Consider the following 23,339-nt stretch of genomic DNA (forward strand, 5'->3'; position numbering starts at 1 on the left):
GTTCAATGATTCTTCGGATAGTCAGTGAGAGTAAGTTTACATGCTTATATGCAATAGGTGTACTATAATTTTTGAGTAATAAAGTAGGGGAACTAATAAACTTAATGTTTTTTCTTCGAGATAATGAATCCAAAATTGCTGCAAACGGCACATTTCTGTAACTAACGTTCAGAGAGATTGCTAGCTCCTGTGCGAACTATGTATATCAGGAACATACTGGACCCAATCCTCTCCAAATGAATTTAGAAATGACGTTAAAACATAAAGCAGTATTACTTTGTATCCGTCATGTAAATTTTGCAATAGTAAGTTTCCTCCGAAGATAATTTTTTTTTGTAACAACTCCTTCATTTAATTTCATTGCAATTGTCTGAAGTGTTAAGACCACCCTATTTAATACTCAGGCTCATTGCGGACTGGGTGTAAAGAAGACAAAACGTCTTGTTCGGTACAATGTGTTTATTAATATCATTGGTTACAGTGGCGGATCCAGATCTTTTCATAAGGAGGGGCCGCTGGCTGACCTAAGGTGGAGGGGGGCGCTCCAGTCATTCCCTATATAATCAACCAAATTTTTCCCACCAAAGGGGGGCCGCCCCCCCCCCCCTTCCCCCCTTGGATCCGCCTATGGGTTATTCATTTCCCAAGTTCTGATCATACCGAGCGGTTGTATATTTTGCTGTTCGGTAATCGTTTACTTCTGATGTCCGCAATAAATTCGAATCCAAAGGGAATGACCTGTCAAAGCATAAATATTGTTATAGACAAAAGAACAAGCGATTGCAATTAAAAACATCGAAATTGGAGTTTATAAATTTCTGCATGTATACCTTTTATTTTGTTTCCTTTTTCAGCTACATTATAATTACGTTTGATCAGTCGACTTCTAATCAATAAATAGATTGCAAACAAAATAATTTGCTGAAGCCATCTTCCAGTTTCCCCCGCCCCCACCACCACACACTAAAACACAAACAAACAAAAAATTACTAGTATTTGTTGTATGACTGAACAATTCGCGTTCATTATTTTGTAGCAATACTACATACAGACTTTGTACTGTGATTAACCAATACAACGTTCGTTGTACTATTTATTCAGATAATGATTTTAATATATATCATGTATATTTATAAACACTTGATTATTTATAGCCATATATAAATGTATCATAAATACAAATAAATGATTATTTGTAAGATAACAATTCATTTCAAATCTGTTTGCTTCCTTCCTTATTCAAATATGAACCATGCCTATTATCTTATGGCACGTGGAATAAGTAAACACCTGTTCCGGTTTATTTGGAAATTAAAATCAAGACCACAAATGTAAATCAATCATAAAACAGTCATCATCACTTGATATCCTCAGGACTGAATATGTGTACACAAACCAAAAAACACATACACGTTCGGATTCAGGTAATCAGCTGTTAAAATTTGTTCAATTTTGCAGTTTGATAGCTTATCTCAACTACGAGGTCGTTCACCTGTGTGGCAAACATCAGTTTATAGTTCTTCATAAGAAGGTAAGCGGACATTCATATTTTTCCGATTCTTTATCAGTGAAACGTTTTATCAAAGTTACTCTGATACACGTGGTCAAATCACTTGACAAAACTTAAGTATTGACCGAACAGGATGTATCAGACATGTATATATGGATCCAAAAACATACCATATAAAATAATTGACAGTTTCACAAAACGAAATGTCTAATATCAAAGGCACCTTTAGACCGGCCGATCGAAATTGATAAAGAAAAAAAACGACTGTTTTTTTAACTTTATAGTTTTACTTCAAAGATGTCAGTAGTGTTTAAGTCGACCTTGTCAAAAATAGCGATTATGTTGTAGGATTAAAATGTAATGTTGATCAACCCTATAAACACATAATTTATTTGTTTTTATCACTCTAAATCTCTTAGTTATCATGGTTATTGCATATTGATTTTTCAGTTTTTCGTGTTGCTTTCAGGAATTTATTTGTTTTTGTACAAATTAGGGCAGAAGGCTAGATATATGCTATTAGTTAAAAGCTGTTGTGTAGATAAGTTTATGGGGGTAACTACTAACTTATATGCAAAATAAAGTAGCATGGCTTACAAGAGACTAATAATATCAATTCGATCAGCATCCACGGGCATTTATGGATATACAAGTATGCATATCAAGTGGCGTTCTAATTGGACTGTATAAAGTGCCTTCTTAAAAACTTAAAAAATTTGCACACACATATTTCTCTGACTAGTGAATTGCAGAAGAGTTGCGCTTGATATAAACGCCAAGGACAGTCTTGAGACAAATTCAGGTATATGTCTTCGAGACAGCATCCCATCAACACAAAAACCAGAATATGACGGAGTGGTATACACATGCAGTTGCATAAATACTGTAAATATGTCGACCAATCTATATACATAATAAGTAATTTTTAGCATCCATCAAAAATTATGGAAATCAATACAGTCAATATTCCTGTCATTTCTATATATTGGTTTCCATTCGTTCTACATTGTCTACACCCCATAACCACCCTCAAGTTGCCATAAAACCCGTTAAATCAAAACCTAAATGGTTTATTACTTATTCATATGTAACATCACGAAAAATTACCACTACCATTAAGATAAAATTATGCTGCGTCATGATATACGTGTAAATGATATGACCAGGAATATCATTGTTTAGAAATATGTGTTGTATTATATAAAAAAAAAATAATAAATTAGGATGAATGTGTTCCGCATACTATGTGTGTTATGGAAAACGCTATTAAACTTGATGTACTAATGGGAGTGTAAGCGGAAGTACATTAATTACACTTAATTTTATAAAAATAACTAAAATCAAATATTTCAAGTTCATATTTAACGAGTAGAGTAAACGTAGGGGGAGGGGGAGGTCCTTCAATTCTGAGTACTTTAACTTTATAAAAGCCCATTATTCTGTATTATTTATTTTTTGGGGCTATTTTTCTCTATTCTTTATTTTCTGGACCATTTTTCTGTTTTCTGTAGAATTGGTCTAATGTTCTCTACTCTGTAAACCTCATCCAGATCCTCGTATATTTGGATATTGCAAAAGTCCATTAACCAAGACTGATAGTACTACGTGACTGGTTTGAGCTTACCAAAGTCAAGTTTTGATCGTTCTTTTCCTCTTCTGAAAAACTTAAACTTAACATGAAGTTGACTGCAAGTCAATTTTTTTACAAATCTAAAAGAAGACACTCTTTCTTTTTATATAGTTTCACAAATGAAATTATCCCTCCAAAAAAAATCATTGATAGCTTAAATTAATAAGTCCTCGTGCAGATACATGCCGAGAGGGCGCCTACTTGACTGTACGAAATGAATAAATACGAAGTCACACCTGTTCGGAATCGAAACTTTAAATTTAATTCATATTCAAAGAGAGACAGACATGTTCTTTGCACCTAAAAGAAACTCTTTTGAAATTCTTTGAGGGTCCGTATATCTTACATATCCTCCTTTTGATTTAAGTCCAAACTTATCATTGATCCCGTTCTATCATTTCCTGCATTTCCTACTAATTATCTAATGTATTGTGCATTCTGGCTTTTTTTAAGTATACTTAAAATATATATTTAAGCAGTTTTTTTATAAATATTAGACAGATACATGAAAAAGTTGAATTCTTTGCACTGGATAGTGGTTCAAATCCGTTTTAACTTTGACGAACAAAAAAATAGTATTGAAAACACATATGAGCTAAGCGAGACCCTGTGATGCCCACATCTCGTGTTTGACTAGAGTGCAATGTAATGTGTTGACAGAATGTTGCCAGAAAATGACACGCATTGTACAATTGGTATGGAAAGGTTGAACCTAAATTAAAGCCTGAAAATTATAACCATTAATGTTTACGGCGAGAACATTTTGATGAGAAAAATAATTAAAACTCGATTTTATACCTAATGATAAGCTGTTATTGTCATAACTTCAAGTTACGAGTGTTTTTGCTGTTTTTCCTTACATTTTCGTACTTAGCTAAGGTGCCCTTGTCATAATGTTTGAAATTTAAATCTGTGAGGACCGATCTGGCGAACCAGCATTATTTCTCCTCACAGTAATGATTGATTGAATGATGTTACATCCTGGATTCCAGTGACACATATTTGATGTATAATCAGAACGAGTACAAATAAAAAATTAAGTTTTGAAAAAAAAATGAACCGGGATGAAGGATGGAAAATGTAGACATGGCATAAGCTAGAACTAAAAAATAGAGTATATTTGATTTGAACAGGAACTTTTCTTGCAACAGGCCACTTGTGGACCTATCGGACAGTGAGTCAATTGGATTTAATGTTTTCATTTATAAGGAAGGTGTAGGTGCCAGCGTATTTATACATCAAACAGCTCCCTCTGTAGAATGGGTATTAATGTCGGATGGGATTGGGGTAAACAGTTATTGGGTTTACAGATCTTATTGTGTGCTTATTATTTTTTAATACAAAAACGAAGATGTGGTATGATTGAAATTGAAACAACGTTCCACCTGATACCAAATGCCGTTGAAGTTAGCTGTATATAGCAACAGTCTGATTTAAATCAAACCTCCCACTTGCTATCTGTTGTTTATATGTCGCGCGTTGGCGACATATAAGAAACGGGAGCGGTGAGAGGTTTGATTTTAATGAGACGAGTTAACAACTATAGATCACGGTACGGCCTTCAACAATGAGCAAACCCATACCGCATAGCCATCAAGGATTCTAGCGCCCTGCTTTATGTACAAAATAATAACTGACAAAAAAAATATCGTATACAACCACTGAATTACAGGCTCTTGACTTGGGACAGGCACATTCAAAATGTTGCGGGGTTGAACATGTTTGTTATTTTGAACACTATTTGAACTGATAATAATATACCGCATATCACCACATATATCGTTCTGTCACTCACAACGACACCAATGTAGTTAAACAGACCGCCAGGACCTCTTTATATATATATATATATTTATTCTGAGAAAACCTTCGTTGATACAATGGTATACAGAAACACATAGACATACATAATAATATTATAAGACATATGATACATGTACATGTGGTGAGGTAGCAGCCAATAAAGACTTCTAAAAGAAGAAAAGAATGCATAGGTTTGAAGGAATACTTTTAATCAGAGAGAATCCATTTTTTTATTTATGATTCTAATAAACTTACACAACTTTTTATGTTTTAAAGACACTCGCTTTTTTTTATCAATGCACAACTGACATTGCCATTCAGGGGCGTAGCTAGGAATCCAACAAATGGTACGCACAAATTGCGGCAGGGGGTCTGGGGGCCGCTAAAGGCCCCTGGCAGGTCCAGGGCAGAGTCCTGGTAGGGGGTTCGGGGGTCAAGCCCCCGTCGGAAAACGGTTTTCAGCATTTTAGTCGCAAAATTTTGTGTACAAAAAAACATAAAATTTACTGGTCATTTTATCATGATAATATACATGAAAAAAATGTCGAAAAAAAACCCATATTTCTACAATTACATCTGACTGATGAATTAACCGGCAGTACAGAACAATCGGAAATATAAAAAAAAAAAATCAATATTTCCAATATGCATTGTCCAGCGTGGATCAGCGTAGCCCTTAATGAAGCAGCACAACCTGTTTCTGATTGAGTATAATTGATATATACGTCAATTGATAGTACATATTGATGATCCTACATTAAAATAAAATAGGCACGTAAACACTGAGACTACTACATAATAATACTAACTCTTGGACTACGCATCGACATTTTTATTTTGATTTTTAAATCATCACCATCCCCCGGCCACACAAATACACACACACACACACACGCACACACAGTCGATACGTCATGCAGAAGTTCTGTTCTGTTTATACTATCTAACAAAATTCAAGAAATTCATATTTCCTTATATCATATACTGTAAAATCCCTACCTGCTTAGGATTTGAATAATTATGGTCATTACACGTAGATCTGAGAGTTCTCGAAGTTACTGAAAGCTAGTTGATTGATTGATTGATTGATTGATAAACATCCAGTGGCAAATAGTTTATGCATGTTCAAGACTAAAACAAATAGGGATCGTCCATGCAGGATGAAAGTCTGGAAATTTTGGATATGCCATGCGTTGGAAAATGAGGGTTTATTGGATAGGAACATAAATTTGCTTTTCAGTAGACGACCTACGAACCCCTCAAAGAGTTGTTGCAAGTTTCTGAACGTGCAGAGAGCGTGGCATTCTTCTCTCTACACTAGGCATTGGATTGAACTTTGGCCAACAACAACTAATTAAAAAAAATCATTTATCTAAGTTGAGGTTCATTCAAGTATTTTTTGATAGAAGTGAAATGATCTGAACCAAAGTTCCAGTTTTAAGTTTCTATATAAAGTGGAATATAATGACATACAGTTCCAATACTCCACTGATTCACTAAGGATAATAGACTAGTTTACAAACGACATAGTTTTGACGACTTCACATGCATCTACAGATAACATTTTTTATTGTTTTTTTTAATAAAAAAAATATTTGTGATTCAATTATGTGTAGGCACGTGCCTTAAGTGTCTAACGGCATCTAGGCCCCTGCCATTCGGATAAATCGTCGCTAATTCACAGTATAAACGTGGGTCTTAACAGTTCTTTCAAAGAATTCGTTACAAGAACGGAAAAATACCATAATATTCTGATGTAAATTATGAAATTCATAATTGCTGCTTTAGTTAAAAACTACATATATAATTGGGGACAGTCTATGTTGGTTTTTAGTTGATACATTTGGGGAGAATGCTGTCCTAAATTTGTACTTACATTTTTTTGTAGTTGTTTAACTTTCAATGTAAAAGATCAAAACTTAATCGATTTTTATAATTCTACGCCATAATATTATGTTATTATTTCTGTTCCTGTTTGGAATTTAAATCGCCGTTTAGACCCATGCATACCGTAAATTAGCAACGACGTGTCCAATTGGCATTGTAATTAGATGAATGAATGGTCCTTCTTCTTATAACAAAAATCGCCCACTGATTATGACAAGTTTGTCAAATGAGTTCTCTTTTAAACTTAGATGAGGGATCCTTCTATTCAAGAAATATTTTTAATGAATTAAGACCTTGTGTTAATTTGCGTAGTTTGATTGAGTTAAGCCTTCCAATTGATATTTTATAGTGTGTCTTTCTATGTTGTGATGTTATACTATTGTTTCAGAAAAGGGAGAAGGTTTGGTACCATTAAAACGTTTAATCCCGCTGCAAATGTTTGCACCTGTCCCAAGTCAGGAATCTGATGTACAGTAGTTGTCGTCTGTTTATGTAGTTCATACGTATTTCTCGTTTCTCGGTTTTATATAGATTAGACCGTTGGTTTTCCCGTTTGAATGGTTTTACACTAGTAATTTTTGGGGCCCTTTATAGCTTGCTGTTCGGTGTGAGCCAATGCTCCGTGTTGAAGGCCGTACCTTGACCTATAATGGTTTACTTTTATAAATTGTTACTTGGATGGAGAGTTGTCTTAATGGCACTCATACCACATCTTCCTATATCTACTTAAGTTATGTTGTACCCACGCAGATAAGATAATAAAGTCTTACTGGGTTCTGCTGTTGTAAAAACAATGAGATATACGGTATATTTGCACTTTATATATTCCCATTTTCAGTATGTCTAATTCAAGCATAGACATATCATAAGTTGTGACTAACACCCTATATTTTTATTTCTATTTATTAAATTTCTATTTCTGTTTATTGTTCTTGTTTTTTCTTCGTTAAAATCATGTTGTTTGATTTAATAATCAATGTTAAAGATGAGGAACAAAACATGGTTAAGTATCCTCATTATTGTATAGTTAGATTTTTATTCGGATATTAATTTGATTTTCAATATTCAGCAAATCAAAATCTGTATTTGTATTTGTAAAGTCATTTTTACATTGATTTCATTTTAACATTAAATATTCCAGTTTTGCACAGATCCATTAAAATGAAAAAATTACATTCATTGGTATTCAATTTCTTCATGTAAATTTTCCCAAATTCATCTGATAGTTCAGCTGTCAGACTTGCAGCTACGTGATGAAAATAACACTTTTTTTTCAATTTCGTGCGTCCGAAGCGCATTTCTGAATTTACAGAAATAATCAAATACAAGCGTTTAAAAGACCATGCACTGTGTATCATAGCCACCTGAAATTGGGTAACAACGAATTGGAAAGTAAGGAAAAAACAGAATACTTTTGTTTGATTCTATTTTTTCCAACTTTGCCACATAAGGGGAGGCAACTCAAATGTTAGGGCAGATAATTCAGATAAAGTTACTTTTACAATAGAATGTGTTAGGAATTTATCTATTTTATTATGTAGCAAGAAAACGGGTCACGTGACCCCATTTTTTTCTTTTTCTTATCTGAAAACATACTATTAGAGCTATTCTCATATTTTATCTCCAAATTCTATGGTGTAGTTTTCGTTTTATGGCAGAAAATTGGGTTTTCTATGAATAATCTATACAAAATCTGTCAATTCTGCACAACCTATAACGAGAAAATAAGCCCCGTGACCCATTCTTTTTATTATTTTTTTAAAAGCATAATATATACTACATTTTGGCAAATTATTAAAAAATTCTATGGATTATAATTTAGACACCCTATCTACCTTAAGGGCATACAATACAGTTACAGTGGAGGTAATGACGTTGCTAACGTAATATGTTATTTTTCGCGACGTCAAACTGCGACGTATCGAGAAAAGATGCATTTTTCGAGGAATTTTAATCATTAGCTTGACAACGAGTACATGGACCCCTCTTTTCTAAAATGACAAATGACTTGATACTGTATGAAGATTATTTGTTCCTATTTTCATGAAAAAATCACTGATGATTTTTATTTTAAATTAGATAAATATGCAGGAAAAAATGCCGTTTTTCACTTTAATCATGAAATTTTAATCGATATGAATTATTTTCAAAGAATTGTTAACATACTTTTGTAAAGAAGATATTCCTTATCATTTTACAAAAATCCGCATGTGTTTATCTTTTGAAACAAAAAAGTTAAGTATGTCTGTCAAAAGATAGAAATGTCCAAGAAACCGAAATTTTAAATAAATGGCTAAAATGTCGACCCCATTTATCTCTAAATTTAGCACATGAAGGTTTATTTTTTATTACATATTTGAATTAACTACGTGAAATAGCTTGTTATGTTGTGATGTTACACTATTGTTTCAGGTAGGGTGAAGGTTGGCGCCTATTAAAACGTTTAAACCCGCTGCATTTGTTTGCGTCTGTCCTAAGTCAGGAACCTGATGTTCAGTGGTTGTCGTTTGTTGATGTGGTTCATAAGTGTTTCTCGTTTCTCGTTTTTTATATAGATTAGACCGTTGGTTTTCCTGTTTGAATGGTTTTACACTAGTCATTTGTGGGGCCCTTTATAGCTTGCTGTTCGATGTGAGCCAAGGCTCCGTGTTGAGGGCCGTACACATTGTGACTTGGATGGAGAGTTGTCTTATTGGCACTCATACCACATCTTCTTATATCTATTGTATGCAAATTGTCGTAAAAAAATCACCTTGGGATCAAAACTGTATCGCATGACTTTAATTTAGACCATTCCAACCGATTTGACGAGCTTATTGAATGATTTTCTGATTTATAATATTTTCAATTTGCATGGCAATAAGTACCAAACAAAGATAAGATTTAAAGTTATAGTCCGAAACTGTGCACTTGTACCAGAAAATGTCGATGTCGATCGTCCTCCGTCGCCCCACTGGCCATATAGTCAACTGTTTTCCATTCCTTTTCCAGACAAATCTTTAGATTATTGTAGTGTGACTTCATATTTACTGAAATTCGCTATCAAAAAGATGTTTTCTAAAGAATATGGACGAAAATAGTGAAAGTATTGAAGGCAAACGGGTACATAATCCTCAATACAAGTAAGACTTGATATACTTTAACAGTTATAGCAGCACGTGGTCATTTTGTTTTCAAACATACCTTCTCTGTTTTCAACTTATAAACGTTGTAACTCGATCTAAAAATTTGATTTTTATAGAAATGTGAATTTATATTAACTTAAAATCAATCTTAAGCGTTCAAATATAAGAAAATAATCGAAGCGAGATGCTAAATATTTTGTTTCATACGTTATAAGGAGAAAAAAGCACGTCTAAATTTCAAAGGTGTGCCCGACATACTCTTTCACGATACGAACTTACCGATGCAAGTATTTAAAAAAACTGTTTCCGAAGGCAGATATCTATATTAACGTTTGTTGAATGTTTTCGTGTTTTTTTTTCAGGCGAGACCGGAAAAGGTCAATATAATAATGTAATCCCTTTCCGAAAGTTAAGACCCTTGTCAGCTGTTGTAAATATCGCATTCAAGTTGTAAACGCTTAATATGCTTTTTTTTAATTATCAATACTTTGTGACTGGTAGAAAAGATAAAATGATTATTCATTTGTTCAATGTTATTTCACTACATGTACATTGCACTGCATCTAATGTCTGACGTGAACTCAGATACATAAGAGGTGTAATCTATAATATAAATAGATACTTAAAGTTCGTAACAATTCAAAGGGTTTTATTTATTCATTGACACGTCATGGAATTTTTGTTATGATTAGTACGAATGAAATATAAAATGTATCTATCTGGCAAAACATGTATTTTATTTTGTATGCTGCTACATATCTAGATCTAATGGGATTGTGTAGCTTATAATGTTGTGTATACATCGACAATGCCGTCAAGCGATAATATGTATATCAAATGATTGTATAATTAGGTATTTGAACTTAAAGAACTATGTCTTTCTTGAAAAAACGTCATAGAATATTATAAAACAAGAAATGATTGTAACAGGATGCTGTTCCGAAGTCTCCCAAACAAAGTTCCCATAATTACAGTCATTCCCATGGTCGCCAGACATTGGGCAAAGTCCAGTAAAGTGATATGCATTAGGGACCCCTGGGGACTGACCCTATATATCATTCAAATCTTCGTGACATAACAAACAGGAATATATGGGCGTTTTTCAATAAAAACGTGATTTCTTGTCCCAGCCACTTTTTAAAAAATGTGTTTGATCTTTACAAGTAATTTTTTGTGCAGTCAGTACATTTAATTAAGCAAAGAAACATACTATTTTGTAGAGGAATTAATAACATATTGATTCCTGAATGGTTCAAAATAATCAAAATGGCATGTCCCTAGACCTCCTATTCAACATTCATACACTAAAATATTGTAATAAAAGGTAGAAATAAATGTTATTTTTACTTAATATAAGTTCTTTAATTATTCAAAAGTATGTTTAGAGCCAACATATTTTAATAAACTTTTTTTGACAAAGGATTTTTAATTTTAGAAGGTGCGTCCCTGAAATTCCTGACAAAATGTCCACTACGGAACGAAGTCATTAAATTTAGGTAATAAACGGTTTTGATACAATTAATGTTGGCAATATATATAAACATTAGGGTCTTATAATAGAAGTGATGCTTTTATAACGGCAGTTAAATTGTTGGCAAAAAAATGGAACACATCAAATGGACCAGATTGATACCGTATTTTTTTTAATGTCCACTACGAAACGGGTCAAATCTCCTTCAGTATCTGGTTTTAAAATTATGAAAAAATTATCAGTGTGCAGCTTTGTATGTGCTTTCATGAATGGAATCATTTTTGTTACTATTACAATATAGGGATTGTGGGGAAAAAATCAAACATGTGAATATGTCCATTACGTAATGGTCAACTACGAAACAAGTATGAGAGAAAAAAACGTTTCGTAGTGGACACTACCACTACCATGCAGTCGTTTTTTACTTTTTTTTCAATTATGTTCGTGCAAAACAAGTAACAAGGGTTAATTTCATGTAATTTTCAGTATGTTTTTATCAACATAGAATAGGGTTGATGTCAACTACGAAACTTTTTGTCCACTACGAAACGGTTTTGTCAACTACGAAACTCATCAAAATGTCCCCTACGAAACAATACATAAATTATGAAAAAAATGGCAGGGGGTGGTGGTGATCCCTGGGGACTGACCCTATATATCATTCAAATCTTCGAGACATGACGAATATGAATATGTATGGTTTAGGGGAGGGGATTTCAACCATTTACAAGATATGAGATCATTGGGGATGGGGGGACCCCTGGGGACTGACCCTATATATCATTTGAATCTTTGTGATATGACAAACAGCAATATATATGATTTAGGGGTGGGGATCTCGACCATTTACAAGATATTAGAACTTCCTCAAATGGCAGGGGGTGGGGTGACCTCTGGGGACTACTCCTTTATTTCATTTGATGTGCTGTATCATGACAAACCAGAATATATATGGTTTAGGGGTGGGGATCTCGACCATTTACAAGATATATGAACATTGGAGGGGAAGCCCCTGGGGACTGACCCTATATATCATTTGAATCTTTGTGATATGACGAACAGGAATATATATGGTTTAGGGGTGGGGATTTTAACAGTTTACAAGATATTAGAACTTTCTCAAATGGCAGGGGGTGGGAGTGACCCCTTGGGACTAATCCTTTATTTCATTTGATGTGCTGTATCATGACAAACCAGAATATATATGGTTTAGGGGTGGGGATCTCGACCATTTACAAGATATATGAACATTGGAGGTAGGGGACCCCTGGGGACTGACCCTATAAATCATTTGAATATTTGTGACATGACGAACAGGAATATATATGGTTTAGGGGTTGGGATCTCAACCATATACAAGATATTAGAACTTTCTCAAATGGCAGGGGGTGCGGGTTACCCCTGGGGACTATTCCTTTAATTATTTCATTTGATGTGCTGTATCATGACAAACCAGAATATATATGGTTTAGGGTGGGGATCTCGACTACTTACAAGATATTAGAACTTTGTCAAATGGCAGGGGATGGGGGTGACCGCTGAGGACTAACCCTTCATTTCATTTGATGTGCTTTATCGTGTAGAACATTTTCAATTATAAAGATTGTGTCTATCACTAACTGTTTTCAAGTTATAATCATTTAAAAATTAAAAAAAATAAAATCCCATAGGGTTCTTTAGTAAACCCCTCCCTTCTTTTGGCCCCTCAAAGTACCCCGTTTTAGACCCCAATGCACAAACGAAACCCTATTTGCACCACAAGACATGTTAGTCTAACATATTGTGAAACCTTAAGGTAATCTGACTAGCGGTTTTAGAGAATGGGTGCGGACAAGTTCATTTAAAAAAGCGGCGGAAGAGGAAGAGGATAATAATAATAATAATGATAATAATAATAATAATAATAATAAGAAGAAGAAGAAGAAGAAGAAGAAGAAGAAGAAGAAGAAGAAGAAGAAGAACTGAGCAAACACAATAAGTCTCAAAACTTTGTTTGGAAGACTTAGTTAGCAAGTTGCCGTACAGTTGCAACACAAGTTGCCGTACTGTAAATCTGTCAACACGAACAAGTTTCCGTACCCTAGACTTGATTCGTTTTTACTGATATTCTTTACGAAAATATCTTTTTGATAGCGAATTTCAGTAAAAAGGTAGTCACACTACCATAGTCTAAAAATTTGTGTAGAAAAAGAATGAAAAACAGTTGAACATCTTGCCAGCGGGGCGGCGGAAGACCATCGACCTCCAAATTTCCTGGTACCAAAGTGGTTTCTTTGTTTCCTTGTTTGCTACTTGTTGGTATAGAAAATTAAAGCAATATATATCAGAAAATTATTCCATAAGCGGTAACCTCATCAAATCGGTAGAAATGGTTTAAATCGAAGAAAATGCAATCCTAACCTTGTTTATTGTTGTTTTTCATTCTCTCTGCTTCGTTGGTACCCAATTTCCGGTGGCGATGATAGACAGTGAAGATATAATACGTAGAAACATTAGAAGATAGATGGCAAAAAGGACTTTTTACAAGAGATATGAAAGTGAATTAGAAATCGATGAGTTGAGGCTGCGGAGGATAATAATCAGTTGAACATGTAACATTAAGGACGAGAACATGTAAATGTGAAATAAACCTGGTTTCAAACTAGACCAATATGCTCAACTCAAAATTAATAAAATAAAATTAGAAAATAATAACATAAATGACGATTAACTTCCTATTCTTTCTCTTTCCCACGCACACACACCAACTAGCATGTATCTATAATATAGTAGTTAATAATTCATTTAGTACATAATTTATTGTAATTATTATATTTTCAGAAATACCAAACAGAAAGTCTAGATTGATATGCGTTATTCGACAGTATGTGCATGCAAATGGCTGATTAAATTTATTGCGGCTATTATAGTCATAGTGATAACCTTTTGTATTGGACTGCACAGTGAAACATCCACGGACCACAATGCTACGCTAGTTGCGACTAAACCTACCCTTACACCGGAACAGGAACTTCAAATTTATATCAAGAATCTCAGTTCTTGGCAAGGTCAAAATGACAGTGCAATCGTCAATTCACATCCATATCAGTATTTAATTGTCCCCACAAAGATTTGTAAACTTAATGGAGCTGTGTCAGATCCATTTCTTTTAATAGTTGTCAAATCCTATGTGTCAAACATTGGACATCGTGAAGCTATTCGTGCAACGTGGGGAAAGGATCTACCTTCGTCTGTCAGACTCGTTTTCATTTTAGGATATTTAGATTTCATGAAATCGTACATTACAATCGAAAGTAGACGATACAAAGATATAATTCAGGAAGATTTTTTCGACGTCTACAGAAATAATACCGTAAAGACAATCATGGGTTTTAATTGGGCCGCGACTAATTGTAAGGAATCTCAATACACATTTTTTGTGGACGACGATTACATAGTCAACATTCCAAAACTTTTGACTTACATCAAATCCCACCAGAAAAAAAGTAAGGGGGTAGGCCTATATGCAGGATACATGTGGGAAAAGGCATATCCGAAACGATCAAATGTTTCAAAATGGTACGTTCCGTATGAAGACTATCCATGCAAATTTTGGCCTAAATATGTTGGTGGCGGTTCTATGATGATTTCAATGGATGTAGCATCACAAATGAAAGAAGCTTTTCCATACATAAAACCTATATTTATAGACGATGTATATATAGGAATAGTTGCAGCCACCTTAGGCGTAAAAGTACAGATGGAGGGTAAATTCTCTCCAGACTACAAACCAGATAAAATAGGGCTGTTATACTCTACTCATGGGGTTGAATCATCCAGTGCTTTAATTCATGATTGGGAAATGATCAAAAGTAAAATCAGGAAATAGATTCTTAATTTATCATATATATTGTATTCTGTTATTGTTGTTATATAATTAGCTTTTAATTAAGTTCTAGTCCAAAGGAAAAGAATACTCATTTAAAGATGATATTTTTAATAACAAAATGAATTTTAATGCTGGCTTCTTTATGGGATAATAGGAAGAATAAATGTCGGGAAAGAATTTCTATTTTGAATTTTGTCGTATAACATAATTTATTTACTTGTTTTTTTTTTCCTGTTTTTTTTGTTGTTGTTTTTTTTTTTGGGGGGGGGGGGGGTTAAAATCTTGTACTGTTAATGTGTCGAATTTAAAAAGAACAACATAAGTTTAAAGACAATTCAACGTGCATCAAAACATAACATATGTACCCTGCAATTAGCCAACTGATATATACATTACTGCTACTAACAATTATTTGCTTGATTTGTGCTTGTTCAAATAAAGTCTCCTGTTATTTTGGTTCTATATATATCTTGAGTGGATCCGTGATCCGCGTGTAACCAGGTAAAGTTTTTAAACTTTTATAATGTATTTGTACTCGCGACGTAACAGGAGAACTCGACGAGCCTCGCTAACAGTTTTATTTCTAAAGCATTTACAAATACATTTTATTTTCCGACAATATACAAGTTTTGAATATGAGCGAATACTTGTGTATTAAAAGAGTAAGTATTATCCGTAAGCATGCCCTGTCTAACACCTACCAGAATTTACTTGATTTATCCAGTAATTTGTAGGATAACGCAACAAATATTCCATAAGTCGTGATACAAAAAAATTAGTTTTTCAATGATCAAACCACCATATATACGTTCATTTTCTAACAAACGGGTTTCAATATTTTAAATAAATTATTTTGATATAAAGTTCAACTATATGAAATACCAATACATTAGAATTTGGGTAAGTGAACAATTGAAGGTGCATGCTAAGTACCCAATTAAAAAAATTATGGAAAATAATTTTCGAGTTCTTGAGTCTGTACCATTGTTAGAAGAAAGTTGATTTCAAACTGTTCCCAGAATTCCTTAATTTAGGAACTTTTTTTATGAAATATGTTGAAAGAAGGGATTTAGTTGTTAATTTCCGGACCAGTTGATGGGTTATTTCACAATAATTTCCCAAATATATGTTTTTTTATGTACTTTTCATTGAAATAATGGAGATAATTCGCCATTGTCGGTTTTATATGATGTATGGTAACTTTACACTGATACCAAAAATATACGATTTTAAGGTATTTTATATACCTGAATGCGACGTAAGTGCAAAAATAGCTACTCCCAGTTTACATAAACCTACTTCTGGTTAAGATTTTCAGGGTCATATGTATTCTTACACAATGCAAAAGACAATAATGTCTCTATTGTGTATGATTCAGGAGTTATACTGCCAAACAGCTTAATTTAAATCTTTATGGCGATAAGACTTTAAGGTACTTCGATCAAACTGCATTTAGTTGCGACATATCGTAACCAGCAATTTTACAAACTTTAACGGTTTCAAAGTATAGCGAATTTCAAATGTTCTTTTGATTGAAAAAGGATCTCAAATCTAAAGACCCTTACTCTATTTCACTTACGGTTTATGATTTACATTTTTATATCACTTAATATGTGAAATACTGAAAGAGAAATAACTCTCAAAAGAAGTCTCCAGAGCGCTTATCAATTTGAACAAAAATATCCTGAAGATATTACGACTACTTCGAGAAAAAAAATGTCGAAATGATTTACGGTTTCAGAGCGGATGCGATAACAAGAAAAACAGTGTACGGGGAGATAACTCATATGATATATGAATGATAGTGTTTCTTTTGAAAAACTATTAAGTTGTGATTGCAAGTACCTGTGTATCACATGTGTATGGCTAATCAGAAAAGAAGAATTGCTATAATTGAAACATGATCCCTTCTCTAAAACAAACTATTGTGATTGCATCTTTTTATTATCCAGCCATGCTTGATCTATGTGGTCACTCCACATTTTGAGAAGGTACAGAATTCTAAGTAAAAGATATATCAAAAAACTAATCATGTGGTTTTATGACTTGCAGAAACTTTTTACACCATTTTAATTATCTACTGCAAACTTTTGGCATGCAATTTGCCCTTAAATTAAGAAAAAATTAGCCGAACAGTTACTTTAGTTTAGATGTACAATTGCATACAGTTCCTTTTTAAATCAAAATTTATAATAAATTACTGTTTATGAACTAATGTGATAAAAAATATATCAAATATAAGCAGTTGACAAGAATAACAAAATAATTTTTTATCAGTATCTTATGCCTGTGTAAGTTATTGAATAAAATTTGGTACAAGATGTGTATTGATATCAAAGTTGATTCCCACACTTTTTTGAAATTCTATTATTCCAATTTATTCTTAAGCAAGTAAGAGTACTGATACAATAAAGTTTGATAGACAATATCATTATTTACAAACAATTTCACTCATAGGTGGGAGTATTAATGAATCACCTCCACTTTAATGACAACTTAATTGACCTCAGTTAATATCACTTGTATTACACAATTGAAAACACAATTATTGACCTCAATAGTATACCTATAATCTCTTTTGATCTACAATACATGCAATTAGTGTGTAATTTATTTCTCAAAGATGCATGATTAAGGAATTAAAAAATGCATATTTTTGCAAAGAAAAGGCTAAAATTAGCAAAAAATTTTTAAAAAAATGCTAGCAGGGTCTATTTCATTTGTAAAATCAGTGTTATAATCATCTGATAATAATAGTCAATAATTTAGATTAATTGAAGTTAAAATTATCATTAATTTGCCTGAAACAATAAACATAATTGCACAACTCTAACCTCTGTGTCTTCTGCAGTCAAATTTATTTGTTTCTTCCACATTATATTGCTATTTCACAGTGTAAGGTATTTCTACATGTATGTTTAAATACAGGAAATATTTTTTCTCAGTGAAGAATGCACACCATATAAAACAAAATAGTTATTTAATTTTTGTTGTTGAAAAAGTGCATTTTCAATGCCTTACTTCTGCAATTATTGCCAAACTTAAAAAAAATAGTACTACACCTTCCTTTGAAGGTTTCTATTTCCAATCATGCTAAATTAATTAATTTAAAAAAAAAATTTCAGAAATCAGCGCCCCTTCTAAAAATTGAAATTTCAAAAGAATATGTATCATTATTGAGAAATTCTCCATCTTTGGGCAATTGAATACAATTTTTTGAGGAAGTTTATGGAAATGAAATATAACCATTCAACTTCAATGTCATATCATTTTTATCAAAAATCAATAAATGATCTTAAGACTAGTTTGCTTGAAAATAAAGAAGATAAGTTGCTACTTCCGGTTTACAAAATCTCACATCTGGTATCATCTGATAGGTAACCTAATACTGATTTCAAACATAGAGGGTTCTAGGTACTCTTACATGAAACCAGTGCAGCAAATGGCTACCGGTTTACACAATGGTCCTTTCCGGTTGACCCTTTCAAGGTCATCTCTAACAACCGTATGCAAAAGACCAAATGGCTTAATCAAGTATACATGTCAACTTTAAGCAAAGGTCAAAAGCTAGAACGTCCAATTTACCTTTGACCTTGACCTTACTTTCAAGGTCATAAAGCAATGACATTTAATCAAGAAACCCGAAGTCTCTACTATATATGATGTATAAGTTATATCATAAAACAGCTTATTTTAAACAGTAGAGGGAGGAAACTCCTATTAAATATAAACGCATCATTTCGATCAAAAAATATATTGTACAACCTGTCGCAACTTACAGTTTGATAACAATATTTTGTCGATATTTTGCACGATTTCTAAGGTAAAGGGATATTAAGACAATATAAAAAAATTTAGAACATGATCTTGACATTTGATCTTGACCTAGTTTTCTTTTGGGTGGACGAAGGACCTTAAAACAAAAGACCCTAGGTCTCTATCAAGTAAGGTTTACCAGTTAAAAAGACATGATTATCACTTATATCAAATACATAAAGGGAAATAACTCACATGGAGTCTCTTTCCTTTCGGTTAAAATGTTTTGACATCCTTGTATGTTACGAGTAATTTGGACACGATTAATTTAACGGTTGCGAAGGAGTAGCAATAACAAGACAAAAGTGAATAGGGGGATAACTCTCAGAGAAAAGAGTTAACGGTTACACAGAGTCAACTGCTAAAGCGTGATCACGGTTCGAGATCAAGTGCCAAAAATCATTTCAAACGAGACAAAAAAATATCTCACGATCAAAAAGTATCGAAATAAAAAAAAAAACATAAATAAGATTTAATCCCTTATTACTGACAAAAGGACATAGAAACCATAAATATTTTGGAATCAGTAATAAGAACCCTATGATTTGACACCAGTAGTAAGGTCTTTTTAATTTAATTTCTAAATTATTGATAATAAGTCACTTCCGGTTTACTGAAAGTTACTACTGGTGTCTAATCACAGGGTTCTAATTACTTATTCCAAAAACATATGGTTTAATGTCATTTTGCCTGAAATAACGGAGAACATGCCACTTCCGGCCTGATAAAATAGCTTTATTCAGACTGATTCCAAAAATATATTGTTTCGATATACTTCTGCCGTAAATAGAGAGAGATAATTTTCTACTTCTGGTTTACAGAAGGTCACATACAGACTCAAATGATAGGTTAAAGCATGCCGCTTAAAACATTTATGGTTTCTAGCTATTTTTCCATTAAAAAGAGGCAACATTGCTACTTCCAGTTTACTCAAGGTCACTGCCGGTTGACATTTTTCAAGGTAATTCATCTCCTTACCTATTGCAAAAAAATCCTATGAATTTAACATGTACCAGTATGAAATTATAGCAAATGTAAAAATCTAGAACGTCAAATTCTCATTTGACGTTGACCCAAATTTAAAGGGCATAAAGGAAGTATCTCATATCGATATACCCTAGGTCTCTTCTATATATGGTTAATGAGTAAACTCTCCATAAAACTTATTTTAAATTATCTAGGAGAGAAAACTATTAAAATGGACAGTACTCTTTCGACCAAAATTATAAGTTACGAAATGTCGCAACTAACAATTAGGTGAACAATTTTGTCATTATTAATTACGGGTTGTGAGGAAAAGCGAAAACTTTCAAAGTTAAAATTTAGATCATGACCTTGACCTTTGACCCTGACTTCAACTCTCTGATGGTGAACCACGGACATCAAATCCAAATACCCTATGTCACTATAACTTCAGTTTATGAGTAACATTTATATATTACTATGTCAAATACAAACGGGTAAAAACTGTTATATGGAGTCTCCGTATCGCTTCGGTAAAAATTTTACAGATAATCCTACATTCCTAGCGATAGAACGAGTAGTTTGCAAAATAAATTTGTGGATTTCTTATACACGGTTGCGAAGGAGTAGCAATACCAAGAAAACCAGTGTAGGTAGAGATATCTCTCAGAAGAAAAAAAATACGGTTATACACGGTCAACTGCTAAAGCGTATTCACTTTTCAAAATGATGTGCCATCAATCTTTTCGATATCTTGCGGAAACATAATCGCAGCATTAAAAAGTGGCGGAAGTAAAAATATGAATAATCAGAACAAAATCAAATGGAATTTGCATTGGAAAGTGGAGAGACCTAAAAAGAAAACGATCAGAACAAAATTAAAAGGTCTTTCCACAGTAAAGGGAAAAGACCTAAAACAAATATGAACTGAACACAATCAAAAGGTATTTGCACAGGAAATAGAAAAAGACCTAATAATCAGAACACAATCAAATGTTCTTTCGACAGGAAAGAGGAAACACCTAATATTCAAAACAAAATCAAATTGTCTTTCCATGGACAAGTGTAAATACAAAAAAATAATCAGAACAAAATCAAAATATTTTCCACAGAAATGGAAAGACTTAATTATGTAAAATTGTTGTATGAAAATGATCTTTCAAGTTTAAGGTACATAAGCACTAGTAGAAAACATCGAATGCGTTTGTCGGTTTTTATTCGTTATAACACAAGTCAAAATATATCAAAATGATAAACTTTATTTAATCGAATGCACTGCTAATATTTGTTTTCAAAAGATTCCAGATTTTATCAGAACTGCGGTAAAAACATTAAAAAATTCATTTCTACCCTGAAGATGAGACACTTTGCTATGCATTTGTACCCACATCTTGTCTCCTCTCGACAATGGAATGTTTACAGTTTGGGACGACATATCATAAGAAGGCCCAGTGTATAGCCACACCAAAATGTTTCCATTCTTCATTATAGTCAGATGAGTATGTAAACCGCTGCCTCCCATCATCGACGCCGACACCGAGTATACACCAGGCGTCTGAACAGTAAACACGCCCGTAGATGAATCGTAACAATTTCCAATATGAGCAAGTACGCGGCTGTATTTGACTACTTGTCCTTTCCAAAATGTTCCACCATATGCAGATAATGTGGCTGTAAATGCAGAAAATGAAGAAATATCCCGTGCCCCTGAAAATAGAATTAAAGGTTTTTTAAACATGTTAAATATACAAACACAAATAAAGTCATTTACAAATTTATAGAAACACTTATTACCATCTCTAAGAAAGTCAATCCTGCTGTCAACTAAGTATTATTCATTTAAGGTAATGTAGAAAAGTCCTAATTATATCTTGAATATTTACAGTAGCCTTATTGTTTGTGCAAATGCTAATTTTGTATTGGCCCAGGACAAATCACCTTATTTCGTCAAATGTTTCATATTTGAAAAATAAGCTCAGCTTTACTAACTTATCAATTCTATTTTTACAATTTGTTAGCCGGCATGACGTTAAAACGATGAATCAAAGTATTCAACTTTATATATAACTAATATAGGACAATGATGTTGATTAAAAATTACACCATTCCAGACCCTTTCTTTTTCCACTTGATTAATATTACCAATAATTAACAAGTTCCGGGTCGAATTCGATACCGATACCAATAGTATATGCAACATGGAGTTAATAGTTGAACTACGATAAGACAACCAGGACGGGTTACTTATATTCCCCTGGACGGGTACAAACAGACAGATTTTCAAAGCAGAGAAAACTGTGCAACTTATAATCAGTCAGACTAAAATGCAGACTAAAAATAAGGCGTAGGTTTTCAGTCACGTACCCGAGGGTGTGTTCTAGTAAAATATATTTATGCAAACAAAAATGCTTTCAGTCGTATGATAAATGCCGTAAAACATGGATTTGTGCATCAGAAATGATATAAGTGATGATCTTTGAAAGTGGGATTCATTGTTAACATTTATAGTAATTTGAATTATATATATATTTCTAATCTTATAATTATACTACATATATAAACTATATTCACCTTGACACGAAGAAATTTTTATCAGTCTAGCATAACTTTCAGTTAACTTGGAAAATACTTAAAGTATTTCAGGTATGACAATGCAACAAACGATGTTATAATGAAATAATGAAGTAAGCTATTTTGCTTAAAATTAAATTTTATTGTGCATATTGCATGACATAAATGGAACCTTACGAACACAAAAAGAATTGTATAGAACAGACCAGTAAAATTATGAATACTTACGTATAATCGATGGATAATTGCTCTTGTCGACCAAATTTCTTAAAGCATGGTCCTCTGAATAAATATTTCCAAGTAATACTAGAAAGATAAATTCGAAAAACATTTCTAACGGTGAGATCGGTGCGTCCTGTTGTGAAACTGTACTTCGTATATACGTAAAAGCCTGCATGTCACTCTCTGTATATTGATATCCTGTTTCAATATAATTACGATTTATTGAGAAATCCTTAGGTTAACTTTCATGTCGCGTGTGTATCAACTTTCGGAAAAACTCGGTCTGTTAACCAACATAGTGAACATCAGTTACTGTTAAAAAAAAGAAAATTTATGCTACTACATATTTTTTTCGACGTACAAGAACCACACTTAGTCATTATGCATTGTTGCCCACTTGTTGTCGCGTGCACTAGTTAGAACCCTTGCAACAACTCTGTTTAGGGGTCCACGGTTGTTGCAAGGCAAATGTT

The 23,339-nt window shown here is 33.1% G+C and overlaps 1 protein-coding gene and 1 long non-coding RNA gene across 3 annotated transcripts; one reads left to right on the forward strand and one right to left on the reverse strand.

Moving 5' to 3' along the window:
- Positions 1 to 1,355: 1,355 nt before the first annotated feature.
- LOC127702641 (beta-1,3-galactosyltransferase brn-like) lies at positions 1,356 to 15,508 on the forward strand. 2 transcript variants are annotated; one of them, XM_052206926.1, is made up of 2 exons: positions 1,356 to 1,424; positions 14,247 to 15,508. In XM_052206926.1, the coding sequence occupies exon 2, from the start codon at positions 14,275 to 14,277 to the stop codon at positions 15,292 to 15,294; it is 1,020 nt and encodes a 339-aa protein (XP_052062886.1). In that variant the 5' UTR covers positions 1,356 to 1,424; positions 14,247 to 14,274; the 3' UTR covers positions 15,295 to 15,508. The 2 variants fall into 2 exon arrangements, with proteins under 2 accessions (XP_052062886.1, XP_052062885.1); XM_052206925.1 differs by having other exon boundaries at positions 1,366 to 1,531.
- Positions 15,509 to 21,312: 5,804 nt separating this feature from the next.
- On the reverse strand, positions 21,313 to 23,035 carry LOC127702647 (uncharacterized). The gene is made up of 2 exons (XR_007982517.1): positions 22,873 to 23,035; positions 21,313 to 21,780 (listed from the first exon to the last, which is right to left on the reverse strand). It is a non-coding gene; the product is annotated as an uncharacterized LOC127702647 (long non-coding RNA).
- Positions 23,036 to 23,339: the final 304 nt, after the last annotated feature.

Source organism: Mytilus californianus, unplaced genomic scaffold, assembly GCF_021869535.1.
Source record: "Mytilus californianus isolate M0D057914Y unplaced genomic scaffold, xbMytCali1.0.p SCAF_5, whole genome shotgun sequence".
Taxonomy (NCBI): domain Eukaryota; kingdom Metazoa; phylum Mollusca; class Bivalvia; order Mytilida; family Mytilidae; genus Mytilus; species Mytilus californianus.

What these genes read in the sequence shown, in the direction of transcription:
- LOC127702641 (XM_052206926.1), top strand. Translation starts at nt 14,275, where the DNA reads ATGCGTTATTCGACAGTATGTGCATGCAAATGGCTGATTAAATTTATT.